At 40.7% G+C, this 12,880-nt stretch overlaps 1 protein-coding gene and 1 long non-coding RNA gene across 7 annotated transcripts in view; one reads left to right on the top strand and one right to left on the bottom strand.

Moving 5' to 3' along the window:
* RYR2 (ryanodine receptor 2) overlaps positions 1-12,880 on the top strand; it is a 727,531-nt gene that overhangs the window by 525,171 nt on the left and 189,480 nt on the right. For 4 of the 6 annotated variants that reach the window (XM_050950346.1, XM_050950347.1, XM_050950345.1 and 1 more), the window contains 2 exons: positions 4,985-5,060; positions 11,174-11,300. In XM_050950346.1, coding sequence (XP_050806303.1) covers positions 4,985-5,060; positions 11,174-11,300 — 203 coding nt within the window. The remainder of the gene's footprint in view (positions 1-4,984; positions 5,061-11,173; positions 11,301-12,880) is intronic. The other 2 variants (XM_050950348.1, XM_050950344.1) reach the window with 1 other exon arrangement.
* Positions 1-12,880, bottom strand: part of LOC127049568 (uncharacterized) — an 838,950-nt gene that overhangs the window by 647,632 nt on the left and 178,438 nt on the right. The window lies entirely within an intron of this gene.

Here is a 12,880-nt window from a genome sequence, read left to right as displayed (position 1 = left end):
GCTGGTTAGGCCTCAGCTGGAGTATTGTGTCCAGTTCTGGGCACCGCATTTCAAGAAAGATGTGGAGAAATTGGAGAGGTTCCAGAGAAGAGCAACAAGAATGATTAAAGGTCTTGAAAACATGACCTATGAAGGAAGGCTGAAGGAATTGGGTTTGTTTAGTTTGGAAAAGAGAAGACTGAGAGGGGACATGATAGCAGTTTTCAGGTATCTAAAAGGGTGTCATCAGGAGGAGGGAGAAAACTTGTTCACCTTAGCCTCCAATGATAGAACAAGAAGCAATGGGCTTAAACTGCAGCAAGGGAGATTTAGGTTGGACATTAGGAAAAAGTTCCTAACTGTCAGGGTAGTTAAACACTGGAATAGATTGCCTAGGGAAGTTGTGGAATCTCCATCTCTGGAGATATTTAAGAGTAGGTTAGATAAATGTCTATTAGGGATGGTCTAGACAGTATTTGGTCCTGCCATGATGGCAGGGGACTGGACTCGATGACCTCTCGAGGTCCCTTCCAGTCCTAGAGTCTATGAGTCTATGAGTCTATGTAAAATAAAAGTTCAGTGTCCTGTAGTTTTAGTTCGTTCAAAAGACATTGTTTAGGCTGAAAACTTAACATTTTACTTAGGAGACAATTGACCCTGGAAACCCCCTGTGTGCAAAACATCTGATATTAATGGGAGTTCTGCACACAGGGGCTTGCAAGATCAGTCTTTTAGTTTTATTGTAGCTGTTAGCAAAGTTCATGGTCTGCTGTTTTTCAAAATAAATGCCTCGCTACTCTTCTTTCTAAAGTAAATAAATGCCAGATCTTGAGTCAGCCTTATGAAAAACCACCTTGTATTTATGAAGAAGGAAAGAGAGAAATTTACTTTATTTTTACAGAAATATTATCAGCTGTGGTTGATATACAGATCTTTACCAATGCTTCTACTACTATTAAGAGCTGCCGAGTCAATATTGTTTATCATCTGATAAATCAGGATGGCCACCACACACGCAGTTCCCTTAGAAATAACTTCCTGTAAGTTTCATATCCAGATTCGTCACCAGGTTGATTGCTTGAGGTCGTTGACCAAGAACAAGGTGCTCTAGTTTTTTCCATTGTGAAATGAAATGCAAGAGTCTCTTTGCCCAGCAATTCTAATAACAAAATGAAAGTTTTGAAACACTGTAGAAATGGAAAAGAGAAGTGGTGGTACTTACCACATCCACAATCTCAGCATCCCTCTTTCTCTGTGCCTAACTTAAGCCTCCTATGTATCTTTGATACAGCAGGGGATGCAGAAATGTATATAAGTTTCATAATAAGTATTGACACAGGAGTATTTATTGGTCTTAAAATATATGATTTGTTGCTATATCCTTTTTTCCCCTTAATTACTTGCCATTACTTCTCATTAATATCCCCTGTGACTCCTGGAAGTATTTTCTCTCCTGCTGTGGAGTTTACTGAACACAGGTCAGACACACAGCACTTGTAGATTATCATCATCTCTCCTTTGGCTGTCATATGGTCACTCTACACATAATTAGGTTTTTGTCTGTATTTTAGTTATATCCCTTTGGCTTATTCATAATGTTTATTATTATTCTCTGAATTTCCTGTGTATTTCTGGCATTGAGATGCCTGAACTGAATGCATTAATACAGAGTTGTATGAAGTGGCGCTATTACCTGGTCTCTCTGATGATTTTTTTTTTATTTTTATTTTTTTTACATATGCAATCCTAAAATATCATAGGGATAAACTATTGGATTGCAGTGTTCTAATAGATCTAGTTTCAGGTCCACTACTGATCCTAGCTGTCTTTTGGCATTTGTGCTTTCCAAGTTCAATATCTTTGTCACTTTGAATATTTGTGTTTTAGCTTATTTTTCCCCAATGTCTCAAACTGAATTTTCTCAGGTTAAATATTATTTTGTTGTTTCCAGTCTCTATTTCTAACCACTGTAGGTTTCTGTGTATCTTTGCCTGGAGTTTGCAGTTCCTTCCAATTAAATATCATTGCTATATTTTAACTAGTAAGCCATTAAACTTACTAATAGGTTCTCAAGATTTTGAATAAAATTGAGTCATACTAGTTCCTGCAGCATTCCGCTCTGGACTTACCCCAAATGGATGCATCTTCATTATTATAACTATGCTTAGCACTTATACAGGACTTTGCATATTCAAAAAGCCATACAAACATTAGTTAACCCTCACACTACTGCTGGGATGTAGATAAGCATTTATTGCAGTATTACAGCTTGGGAAACTTAAAGCAGAGAAGCTAAGTGATTTTCTCAGGGCCAAACTGCAAATAACTGGCATTAGAACTAGAACTAAATTTAGAATTCAGGACTTTGGGAATACTAATCTCATGCTCACTATTTTACACTACATTATCTGCCATTTGTCACTGATAATTCCCCTTTGTTTACAGCCATCCAGTGAGTTAGAATTCAGTGCTGACTGTCCTTATGATCGAGAGTGGCTAGTTTCACCAGTTATGTTTGACGCTAGCTTTTGGTTAGAAGCCTACTTTTGTTCCGCAATCAATAACATCACCAGAACTAAACAAATGTAACTAAAATTTCATTTGCATCATTATGTCCAGTTGCAATTTTTCTAGTAATTTTCAGGCACATGAGCAATGCATTTGTGAGAGATAAGGGGTTAATCTGAATTGTAATTCGGTTTGATGTAACTTTTTTTTTGAGGTTTGAATATATCTTAAATAAGAACTTAGCCTACATACTCCAACTTTGACTTAAGTTGCTGGCTTTTGGAAAGGCAACTACTTTGACTGTAGTAAAAAGTTGGTGTTTGGATTTTTGGAATTGTTAAATTAAATATATATAAATGATGTTTTTTATCCTAAGAAGGTGCTCTAATATACCCATCTTTTCCTAGAGATTGTCTTAGTCTGAAGACAGGTTATGGCCAAAATTTTCAAGCTTGCATCTAAATCAGGCCTGCACAACAAGCGGCCCCCGGGCTGCATGCGACCTGCGTGGGCTCACTGTGTGGCAAGTGGTGGGGTGGGGCTGCTGGGTTCGCCCCGTGCCCGGAGGGAGGGGGGCTCATCTCACAGCCCCGTGCGTGCCACGATCCAACCGCCCTAATGGCCAGAACCGCACGTCTCCGTCTCTCACTCCCCCCGCCTGGTGTACAGTGGGTGTGTCACTTCCGGTGCCTGCTGAGGCGGGAAGCGCTGGGCACGAGGCAGAGCCGGTAAGTGCCGAGAGAGGGGAGGGGCTCCCAGCCTGGGCTTGAGCCGCAGCTGGGGAGGGGGCCTGAGCTGAGACACCCTGCCCAAGCTGCCCCCTTCAGTTGGAGTCAGGGTGGCTATTGCACTGGTTGGTCCCAGGGCGGCCTCCGTAGTGATGGGTAGGGGGATGTTGAATTGTCTGTGGGCAGCCAGGAAATCCCAGGGGGAGACGTGTCTGTGTGTATGTGTGGCACCTGCCCTGCCCCAACTACTGCCCCCTTCCCTGATCCAGGGACCTTCTCCCTCTCCGCCCCCTATCACACTGCCGCTCCCCTCCCCCTCCCGGGCTCCCTGTGGCCCCTGTGTTTGTGTGTTGGACAATCACATCCAATCCCTTCACACTGCCCCCCTTTCCCCTCCCCTTAGTTCATAGCCCTAGAAAATCCCTTCAAACTGTCCCCCTTTTCCCCTCCCCTAGTTTCATGGGGGAATGACGAGCCGAGTGGGTGGGTAGTGGCAGCGAGGCTTTATACTTCAGGGTGGGATGAGGAGGCGAGCGGTGAGTCAGTGGCTGGAGGGGGGCATCCATTTTCAGTGTTTTAATTTTTGGTACTGCTGTGTGCAGTAATATAGGGACGGGGTGTTTCAGAGGGGCTGGGTGGTGTGTGGGGGTGTGTTTTGGCGGGGCCGGTGGGTTTCAGCCCTTGCCACTTTACGAGTTGTGCAGGCCTGATCTAAATCCATAGTTAGTGCACTAGTTTTCATATATGAGCAATGAAACATTGCATTGAAAGCAATAGCAACTGCGCATCATGTCTACATACCATAGCACAAAAGAAATGTTACAAACTGCCCTTTGCCCTAGAGCAGTTCAATTAAGTTTGAGAGACCCAGGTAGGTTTTAACTATTTATTGAAAACTACAATAGAATCCAAATGAATGCTCCTAAGCTACAGTACAATAAGTAAAGTAAGCAATCTCACTTCCTGCTGGGCAAGGCGTACCAGATGCGAGCAGACAAACCTTCCTGTCTGTTCAGTCTGTCATCTCTCAACATGTAAAAGCACTTAACCCCACCCCATCTCTCTCAAGTTATACACGTGGCTTGTAATGGTCTCATGCAGAGCCTGCCCGGACAGCCGCATTATAGCTCCCTCTACTGCTGAGAAATGTGGAACCCAAACATGTATTACAACATTAATCAAGACATATTAAAACAGTAATGAGATGAACATTAAAACAAGAAGGGCAAATTTGCCTCACCCCAGGGATACAGGAGCATGTAAAGGTACAGCCTGTATGGGAGCTCTCCAGTCCCCTAACAGGAATGAGAAGTGCAATTGAGATTGTGGCAGTAAATCCACAATTACCTGGATCCAGTGAATAGAAAACACTCATGTAAGGGGTGCAAAGTCGTTGCTGACCCACTATGGAGTGCTGGAGCAGCAGGAGCATAGGACGAGAGGTTCTGTGCTTACCTGTAGCTTTGGGGATGGATTCCATCACCCAGCCTGATGTAGTACTTCATACAAAATTGGTTTCTTTGGTCTTTGTGCAAGGTTGAGGGAGAAAATCAGTGCAGAAGAAATAACTGTATTGGGTTTGGCTGTTGAGTTCCAGATTTGTCAGTTTGACTAATCAATAAAAATGACAGTTTGCAGTTGAACATTTAAATGTAATTTTATATATCACCTACATTACAATATCTTGATATTAAGTATAAACTGAAAAATTACCTTTCTTTGAGATGAGCCATTATAACATAAATCATTAACTTCTCCATTTTCTTAAGGCAATGGCTGAAATGATGGCTGAAAACTACCATAACATATGGGCAAAGAAAAAGAAAATGGAACTGGAATCAAAAGGTAATCCTGTGGGTGTTTCTGCTTGTTTGTTTTTGGGGGTTTTTGAGGTATTTTAAGTTCAGAGTGACTCAACTTAGCTTATGTGTTTATGATGCAGTATTAAAGAAAGTCAAATTAAAAAAGAAATGAAACCATTTGTTTAAAATTGATCCAAAAATCAGACATAACGACAAAACAATTGTTCACAATTTTCAAATTACTTTATTATCATGATCCTTATTATTTTTGAACATCCACAAGAATGTTGGAGACTTCTTGGAAATACGGGGTGAGACAGTCCATACCCCAGAGAATTTAGACTAATTCAATAATGAAAAAGAGGACAAGAGCTTGTTTAACTAAGGCTTGTATACATCTTGAAGATTGTGTTGCATTTGGTTTCTTTTATTTATTTTATTTCCCTTGTGATACCAGACTCTTGGTCACAAGAGTTAGACTTCATTCACACTACTCTACATATTGCCAAGTTATCCAACAGTGTATTAATCAAGAATTATATTCATTACACATTAAATTGACAAATGTGATTAATCCTAGATTAGTTCCTTGGCTTCACAAGGAGAATAATGTACTCTGTCTAATATCTTCTGGTCCAGATGGTAAATATTACTGTACATGATAGTTGTTACCTGTTATGTTTTCTTCTGTGTTAAAGAAAGTTAAGTGTTTTTTTTTATTTTTATTTTTTTCTGCTTTAATGCTAACATTTTATTCTGTAGATCAGGGTGGGCAAACTTTTTGGCCTGAGGGCCACATCTGGATATGGAAATTGTATGGTGGGGCCATGAATGCTCACAAAATTGGGGATTGGTGTATACGAGGGGGTGAGGGCTCTGGTTGCGGGTGCAGGCTCTGGGGTGAGGCCAGAAATGAGGAGTTCAGGATGCGGGAGGGGGCTCTGGGCTGGGACCGATGGGTTTGAAGGGTGGGATGGGGATCAGGGCTGGGGCAGTGGGTTGGGGCACAGGAGCGGGTCAGGGGTGCAGGCTCCAGGCAGTGCTTACCTAAGCAGCTCCTGGAAGCAGCAGCATGTCCCCTCTCCAGCTCCTATGTGGAGGCGTGGCCAGGCGGCTCTATGCGCTGTGCGCAAGTGCCGCCCCTGCAGGTCCCATTGGCTGCAGTTCCTGATGTAGGAGCCCAAGGGGCGACATGCTGCTGCTTGCAGGAGCTGTGTGGAGTCACAGCATGTGCCAAACAGGGCAAGCCTACACCCCACTCCCTGGTTGGAGTGCCGGAGTGGGGCAAGCCCAACTCTACTCCCCGGCGGGAATTCCAGGGCCGGATTAAAAGGTCTGAAGGGCTGGATGCGGCCCACCCCTGCTGTAGATGTTATAATCATTTAATTTCTTCATGGGAAAAAAATAGTGATGGCATTGTACATTTCACTGACTGGAATTTAGGGTTTTTTTCTCACCCAAAGATGTCAAGGCAAAGAGCAAATATGGATTTTTTTTTCCTTTTTATCTCAATTTCTATATATTGTACAGCGGTAGCTAGTGTTTTAATGGTGACTTGACACCACCATACATGTATTTAAACTAGAGCTCTATAGATACTGACTATTTGCCATATTGCACTGTGTTAATCATACACAATCCTACTGACTCAAATGGGGTTGCATGTGTATGACTGAAGGCAGAATTTTGAAAGCGTTGTCAGTGAATGTGTAAATGAAGCCTTAGTATTACTGAGCATTAAGGCCTTATCTGGTTGACTTTGTGTTGGATGAATAAGAGAGTAAATGTCTATATATTCCATTATGTTTCCCCTCATTTTAGTTTCTTTGTGATTTTTTTTTAAATAAAATGTATCTAACCTAAGTAGCCAGTTTAGGGGGAGGGGATTTGGACTTCTGAGGAATGTTGCCAGAAGATTAGACATTTGGAATAGGGAGGTGTATTTGGCTCCTGAAAAGGCAGAGGTATTGCCGCTGTGCACTCATTAAATAAGGGGATTTATAGGCAAGGAAGGCAGCATAAAGAGGGGTGTGTTTTTATTGAAAACCTTGCACGGAGTTACGATGAATGATAGGCTGGATGCTACTTGGTAAGAAGTGTGGATTGGTTTGGCAGGTGAAAAATTGTTATGATTTTCCAGTATATTTGCCTTTTTGTGATATAGTGAATATATCTAGTTTCCCACAGATGAAAATGGCAGTATAATAATTTAGATATCTGATACCGGTCATGTGTATACATAGAGTTATATTATCTTGTATAGTTCTTTAATTTTTTGCAGAAAGATCTTTCAAATTGTGATCCTCTGCTGTCACCTAATGGTCAGGTGTATTCAGTACAATAATATTCTTTATAGAGTTCTGTCCTTGTACATGTGGATCTTTTCACCGTCTCTAATTATTAAATATGCGTCTTTTTGATGTAGGGGCATATCTGTGTGGGTTGCAATTTCACAGAGGGAAAATGCATGATTCCAACAAGCTGTAGTTTTCTGGCTTTTCTGGGAGGCTTTAAAATTCTAATTTTATAGAGTCTTTTATCCAGTGAGATTCCCCATGCATTGCATACAGAATATATAGCATCTCATTCAAGGTAGAACAATTTAAATCATTGACTGAAAAATTAATGTAAATTAGATAGAGACCTTATAAACCTAATTCAAATGTGTGCTGTTGCAACTGTAGATATAAGTTCATCGTTAACTAAATCATAAATGCTGGATTCTTTTTTTTTAATGTCCCTACCTTGAATATTACAAAACTGCTGTAGGAAACAAAAATGTTGAAAGTGAAGGCACCAACACTCAACCACTCAGCCTTGTACAAAACTTTACTCATATGAACTACAGTGCAACTCACTGACTACAGTGCAACTGCGTACGTTGCTAAACTTTAAGCATGTTCATAAGTGTTGCAGCATCAGGGGCCAAAACTGTATTTCCATTAAAAGCTTCTATCTTAGTGAGACAAAATCTTGGCCGCTTCAAAACAAAATTGCTTTAGTGTTAATGTGAAAAGTTATCAATACTTTCAGTATGCTAAGTTTTTGTGAACTTTTTTATACACAGTTCAAAATTTTCAAAAATAAAGGAAAGATCCTCTGCTTCAGTACATGGCACAATACAGTTTATACTTGATGAGGATCTTCCCCCAGGAGTCTAAAATTAGGCTTCTAAGTTCATATTTAGGTACCTAAAGGTGAGCTTTTCAAAGGCACCTAAGTGACTTAGAAGCACAAATCCCATTGACTTCAAACTGCATACCTTGATGGAACTTGGTCAAAGAATTCCATTTTTTCCTGACTTGTGGCAGTTCAATATATAGAAAGATGGTGCTGGATGTAAATTTGGTATGGTGTATTTTCTTATTAATTTTGTGTTTGAGTTGTTCTTACAATAAGGGTGTTAATGAAGCTCTGGGCTGGTTTTTTTAAGTATAGGTGAGCATTTAAAATGCTCATCTAAAGTAAAAAGTTCGTATGAAATCTACAAACAGTTAATAAACTAATAATAAATTACAAAACATCCATTTTAGAGATTTGACTCTCTAAATGATGAGAAAGTAAAAATAAAAGTAGCAACATGTAAATAGTACTCTTATAAATATGAGTAACTGTTACTCACGTGAGGTGTCCCATTTGCTTCTCTGGAGATACTCATATGAATAAGAACCACTCACATGGCTACGGGTTTACAAGATTGGGGCCTCAGATATAAAGGTTGAACCCTATGCTCTGTTGAAGTCTATGCGAGTTTTGCCATTGACTTCAGTGGTGCCAGGATTTCACCCAAGATCTATAATAGATATTCATGCAGTCAGCTATATAATGAATGTTGACACTTTTTTGTCAAAGACAATACACTTTTATATTTTACTAAACAATTTTCACTGATGCAAATCTCCCTCAAATGCACAAGCTCTTCTTACTAATGAAAAACTCAGTTGGGCTGTTTTTCTTTCTTCTGATTTACATAGGATTTTCATGTGTATTTATTTTGTATGTGTTTTTCATGTCTATCTAAAGGCATAGCATTGAGAACTCAGCAGCATGTGTGAAACATGACATGAAAACCAAAAATACCTGACATTGATGTAGTGTCTGCACCCATTTGTTTTAATGGAGAAAACATACATTTGCCTGCCAGAGTTTATTTTTTGATGCATTTTAAGGAGCTTACTCAGACCTCCTGGAAAATTCTAAAGAATCTCCTTTTTGAAAACATGTCTTCTTTTTTGTAGTGTTTTCTGAATTGGATTGGTTTCCTTAATGTTACATTTTTTCAGAGACTTGATGTGATAACAAAATATTTACCCGAAGTTACCATTTTTTGTGACTTCATAGTAATTTCCACAGCAATTAATTGTGGCCTGTTAGAGAATGGTGACTTCAGGTGAGAAATAAGTACTGAGAGCTGATGAATTCTTAATTCCGAAGAAAACAACAAAGAGGCCTGTGGCACCTTATAGACTAACAGATGTATTGGAGCATACGCTTTTGTGGGTGAATACCACCTGCGTCTGATGAAGTGGGTATTCACCCACAAAAGCTCATGCTCGAGTGCGTCTGTTTGTCTATAAGGTGCCACAGGACTCTTAGTCTGGATCTGTAAAAAGCAACAAACCCGGCTACCCCTCTGATACTTAACTCCAAAGAAAAACTCAGAGATAATATTTTTATGCAAATGTGCACACTGGTAGTAGTAATAATTATCTTATGGATTTATCCTCATGAAAATTGGCTGTATTTGCAACCAATAGAAATTAAAAAGCCATATTTTTTGGAAAAATTTAAATTTTATTTCCTTAATTATCTGTTTTTCTCTCTCCACCACAAAAAGCTGGTTAGAGTGATCAGTTGTCTGAATTATCCCTGAAGATCATGCTTTTCAAATTTTTCCATGTAGTATTGATTTTTTATTACTATAAAATAGATCATCACAGTTTGATATTTATCTTGATACACTTTTATTTTGCTAAAAATATGAGCCCTTTGTTATTACCACTGTATTTATAAAAAGCAAAGAACTCTGCTTCTCAAAGGGGCAAATTCTGGTCCTCCTAGAAGTTTCTGCCAGTGACTTCAGTATGACTAGCCAATGGCACACAGTATTTAGCAGCAGTGTTTTTAAATTATACTATTGATATGCTATTTATACTATAGTGAGCTTTTAAAGATAACTATAGCGTGCCATGTTGGACATTTTCTTTTGGACAGTGAGTAGAAAGGAGAAAAAAGCAAAAATGTGAGTTAAAATCTAACTAGACACAAGTTTTAGCAGTGAGGGAGTGATAATGTGCTGTGAAGCGTGATCACTAGCATAATGTCAAGTCATAATTGTAACATTTTAAGTGCTTTTTCCTTACTAGAATTTTTTTTATCTAGGATGTTGATGCTTCTTTCTATCATGACATTTGCAGATCTTGGGATAATTTGACTAAATTACAAATATGTTTGTAATCAGGTCTATAAATATAGTTTAAATGTATATTCAGATACTCTGTATGGAAAAACAATGTGCTTAGTGAAACAGAAAAGTAGCAGGGAGGGAAGCTCAGTGGTTTGAGCATTGGCCTGCTAAACCCAGGGTTGAGTTCAATCCTTGAGGGGGCCATTTAGGGATCTGGGGCAAAAATCTGTCTGGGGATTGGTCCTGCTTTGAGCAGGGGGTTGTACTGAAGCAGGGCCGCCCAGTGGGGAGGGGGGCAAGTGGGGCAATCTGCCCCAGGCTCCACAGGGGCCCCCACAAGAGTTTTTCGGGGACCCTGGAGCTGGGTCCTTCACTCACTCCAGGGGCCCCAGAAAACTCTTGCGGGGCCCGGGCCCCCGGAGCTTCTTCTACTCTGGGTCTTCGGCGGTGGGTCCCGGTGCAGAAGGACCCCCCCCGCCACCGAAGTGCCAGGTCTTCGATGGCAATTTGGCGGCGGGAAGACCCAGGCCTCCTGAATCCTCTGAGTGGCCCTGTCTTGAGGTACCTTCTAACCCTGACATTCTATGATATTATTGGTACTTTAGAGTAAAGAGGAACCTACCATGTATTTTACTAGTTGTTAGAGTGACCTACAAAGCACTGCATGTTATCACAGACTAGTTACAAACAAGGACATGCCATCTCACCACGTTTTCTAACTACTTTGTCATTTTCTTGACATTTTGTAGTAGGAGGAGGCAACCATCCTCTTCTGGTTCCCTATGACACGCTGACAGCCAAAGAAAAAGCCAAAGACCGAGAGAAAGCACAGGATATTTTCAAGTTTCTACAGATCAATGGATATGTTGTCTCCAGGTAAATTGACATCCAATGCAGAATTTGCTTCACAGCAGATAATTAACCCTCCTTAATAGCTTGTTTAATATAAAAGGATCTAAAGGAGTGTTAAGCTTAAGAGTTTGTTTTTTTTTAAGATATTGAGGGAACAATTCTGCTTGGCTCTTACATGAGTACATGGTAAGGATAGGGTGGGGAACAGAAACAGAAACTTTCCTCAACCTAGCTCACAGAGCCCAGGCAGAATTCTAATCCCTGTATACTGGGGAATTCTGGGAGGTATTCTGCATCAGTTATTCTGTGCTCCTCAGAAAGCTCCCCTTATCTGAGTACTCTCAGCTCCATTGGGTTCTCCTGCTCCATCACCTGCTTTCTACTTTGTATTCCATACTCAGGGGAGGACTCCCAGCCCTTTCCACTGCCCTGGAGATGTTGAGCCGGGGAACAGGCCTCAAGCCTGCAATTCCCCCCATCCCCTAGTACCAAGGAATTGCTTCTGCCCACCTCAGCTGGCCAGGGCTCTCTTTGGCTCTAGGAAAGCCTGGTTAGATTCCTCTGTGGCTTGGAAGTATCCTGTGAAATGACCCCCTGCTTCCACCAGGTTGTCTCCACTCATCCTCAACTGCTGCTGCTAATCTTCTACCTCTTGCTTCAGGGCTGGCCTCTACTCTAGCTGCCACTACTGCTGCCCAGTCCCTAATTCGTGGAGTGGGGTGCCCTGCCTCTTCTTCTCCTGTGGGCACGGGGATGTGAGAATTGTCCCTAGCTGATGCATCTGTGAGCTCTCCTGCAGTTTTTCATTCCAGACATTGCTGCATTTTGCTCAGCTGCAGTTTGTTCTGCAGAAATAGCAGTCTCTGGAGACCCAAGAAGACTTTAAATAGAGGTGTGGTTGTCTGAGAGAGGCAGTCACCTCCCCTCATCTCCCCTGGATGAGAGGCAGAAAAACCTCTCAAACTCCTTGAGGCACATTCCCACATGCATTTTGAGGTACAAAGAAGCTAAGCTCCAGTATGTTGGCATGAGCTCTCCCTTTTCCTTTCTAGGAATTAGCCATTTCCTGCTGATTCAACCAAATTTCTCTCCATTGAGATGAAGAGAGGCATTTAAAATTCAAACTCCGTTGTAGTTGAATATACAGTATTTTAGATAAAATTTACTGCTATATGGTAGTTAACAATAATTGGGAAGTAGTCATATACTGTATAGGATGGTCTAAGGTAAAACAATTCAAAATTGGGTGCCACAGATTGGGAATCACAATTTAATAAGAGGCCCTGATCTTCAGATGTCCTATTCACTTAATTCTCTCTGAAAATTAAGGGTATTATTTAGCTATTTGAATCATAGGGTTAGAAGGGACTGCAAGAGTTATCTAGTCTAACTTTCTACCTACATGCAGGATTTGTTGTGCTAAACCATCCAAAATATAAATATGGATGTGGGTGTCTAACCTCAGACATCCAATTATGAACATTTTAGCCTATGATTTTAACTTAAAAGAGTGAACCGCTGACAAAATTTTAGTGACATTTTGGCAAAAATTCGATGAGAAAGATTAAATAAAACTTGAGTTTTGATGCGCTGTTACTACTGAA

This window comes from Gopherus flavomarginatus, chromosome 4 (genome assembly GCF_025201925.1).
Source record: "Gopherus flavomarginatus isolate rGopFla2 chromosome 4, rGopFla2.mat.asm, whole genome shotgun sequence".
Taxonomy (NCBI): domain Eukaryota; kingdom Metazoa; phylum Chordata; order Testudines; family Testudinidae; genus Gopherus; species Gopherus flavomarginatus.
The sequence above is the reverse complement of the archived record's forward strand: the minus strand, read 5'-3'. Positions and strand labels throughout refer to the sequence as shown.